The following is a 2,361-nucleotide window of genomic DNA, read 5'->3' on the forward strand; positions in this document are numbered from 1 at the left end:
CCTTGATCCAGTTTGGCTTAGAGTAAGATGTTTCTTGTCAACTATCTGTCTGCCTACTTTCTCTTTCTTGAAACTTCACTTTGTTATCTTGTTTACATTACTTTGCTGTGGTTACAGATTCACAAGGTATCCATGGTGAATAAAAACTATGGTCGTTCTTGTGGAAGACGCTCTGTGGATGATAATGCTATGAAGGCAGAATTATACCACACATCCTTACCCCGTCGACCTGCTTCTTCTATTTCTTCGGTAGAGAATTCAAGTACAGTCAAAACGGAAGGAACTTGGGAAAGGTTTACTGTTTCGAAAGGAGCATGGGTGCTCATGCAACCTAGTAAAAGAAAGAGACCCCAGACAAAAAATATTTTCTTGGCATCATGGAAGGGAAGAGTACGAGATTTTAAAATCACCAGAGGAAAGATATCGGTGAAAGAAGTTTTGATTCAGCATGTGTACATGCATAAAGAACTTGTCTTGCGAGACTATCCAAATGATCTTCCGCAACACAGGCCTAATTGTATATTTTTCTATTGTGGTTTTGTTCTTTATGAGGTGCATGGATTTTTAAGACAAAGCTTTCTTTCTTTGCTTATTGATATTCTTGTGTTATTTTATTTCAGATTTATACCCTTCATCGTATGAGACATGGCAAAACATCGATTGTATTCTGGGATTTATAGATGTTTTGCATGGATCGATAGGAGAACAACAATACGAAGGTCGATGTGCAACAGAGCTAGCTCAATCTGGTATATTTTTTACTGATCATTTTTATCAGTTGCTGGACAATGCAAACACACATGGTGTGTTAAGAAAACAAGACCTTCCAGCATGGAATTCAGTGGATTGGCCTCTCCCACATTTTAGTGTTACAGAGGCATACAGAGCCAAGCTTTTCAAAGAAGTACAGAAAGCTCTTAGGCCCAATATTGCCACAAGGATAATAAAAATTTCTTTGTGCATGCCTCTCACAGTTTTTGTAGACTTGTTTAATACCTTTCCAGTGAAGGTTTCAAAAACAATGTTCACAGTTAAAGCAACAAGTCTGGCATGCATGCCACAATTTTTGGATAAAGGTTGGGATAAGAAGACATGTAGTTCAGTGTTTTGTGAGGTTGTCCAACCTTCTATGCAACTGAAGTACATGGTTGCATCACAAAATTTCATTTTTTCTTTTTATTATAAGCGCAGTCGAATGCTAGGTACAAAACTAGTCCCTATGGATCAAGATGAAGATTCTTTTGGTGCAGAAAATAAACTTCTTGATATTGATGTTGTTGAGAATGGTGATGTGCTAGTCAATATCACATTAAGACAATGCTGCTCCCTAGCTCAATTGCGCAATGACATTCTATTTGAGACAGAAGGTTCTATTTCAAAGGACTTTTTATTTATCTACAACAATAAGAAGGTATACCATGTGACTTATCCTAGTCTCATTAAGCACTGCTATTAGTTTACTTTACCCTATTGTTTCATATTGCTTTTTTGCAGGTGCTCAAAAGAAGAGAGAGATCAATAAAATGCAAAGACATTGAAAATTTTAAAATTGAGATAACACAGACTCCATAAACAAAGGTATTATATTCAGAAATGTAAAATTCTGTACAGAAGTGTTTAATTACATATGTAGAACATATTCTTGACAACAATTTTCTATTTATCTACAGGTTGATCTAGAGGCTGCTCTACATGGTCCAACCTCACCGTATCATCTTTATTTGGAGAATCTACTTTCTGTTGCTCCATCTTGTCGTGTACAGTCTCTTGGTGCTGCTCCATTGTCTCCTCTACTACCCTTGGAGCATCTGTTTGCTGTTGCTCCATCATTTCCTCAATAACATCAGCAGCAACAGGTCCTTGTTCTTGTGGCTTCTCCTCATCAGCACTAGGTCCTTGTTCTTGTGGCACCACATCTGCATCATCTGTGTCATCAAGGTGTATGACACCTTCTCGGACTTTAGAGCTCTCACCTAACTCGACAGTAGCTGGTACAATAGGTTTGGGGAAGGCATACTTCAAAAACTTCCAAATTATATCAGCTCTGAAACTATACACATAGCTCGAGTTAAAGCTATCTTCTCTCATCTGCAATGAGATATGATGATTTAGAACACTTTGTACCAATATCAAATTTTTTGAAGCTAAATGAAAATTATTTTTTCTTACAAGCTCTGGCTGTCCTATCTCAAAATAGCTTGAAAGTATATATTTGGCACTAATCAGCACTCTCCAGCCACAGCTACTTGAATCATCTTGTTGTGGTGTCTGGATAGTTGGAAAGATATGTTAGAAACTGTTAATGTCTGAACAAAATAAAATTATTCAATAAGTTCAAAGGCATAGCATGAAATAGACATC

The 2,361-nt window shown here is 37.1% G+C and overlaps 1 protein-coding gene across 1 annotated transcript; it reads left to right on the forward strand.

The window, feature by feature from the left end:
- The first annotated feature begins 426 nt into the window (after positions 1-426).
- On the forward strand, positions 427-2,050 carry LOC147622266 (uncharacterized). Its single transcript, XM_086823703.1, has 4 exons — positions 427-517; positions 621-1,411; positions 1,495-1,578; positions 1,671-2,050. Exons 1-3 carry the CDS (start codon positions 457-459, stop codon positions 1,570-1,572), a joined length of 930 nt encoding a protein of 309 aa, XP_086679829.1. The 5' UTR covers positions 427-456; the 3' UTR covers positions 1,573-1,578; positions 1,671-2,050.
- The last annotated feature ends 311 nt before the right edge of the window (positions 2,051-2,361 follow it).

The sequence above is a fragment of the Cibotium barometz genome, chromosome 29, assembly GCF_041138505.1.
Source record: "Cibotium barometz isolate CiBa-2024 chromosome 29, ASM4113850v1, whole genome shotgun sequence".
NCBI lineage: Eukaryota > Viridiplantae > Streptophyta > Polypodiopsida > Cyatheales > Cibotiaceae > Cibotium > Cibotium barometz.

What these genes read in the sequence shown, in the direction of transcription:
- LOC147622266 (XM_086823703.1), top strand. Translation starts at nt 457, where the DNA reads ATGCATAAAGAACTTGTCTTGCGAGACTATCCAAATGATCTTCCGCAA. An exon ending in TCCGCAACACAGGCCTAATT is followed by an intron (nt 518 to 620) that starts GTATATTTTTCT and finishes ATTTTATTTCAG; the next exon opens with ATTTATACCCTTCATCGTAT. An exon ending in TTATCTACAACAATAAGAAG is followed by an intron (nt 1,412 to 1,494) that starts GTATACCATGTG and finishes GCTTTTTTGCAG; the next exon opens with GTGCTCAAAAGAAGAGAGAG.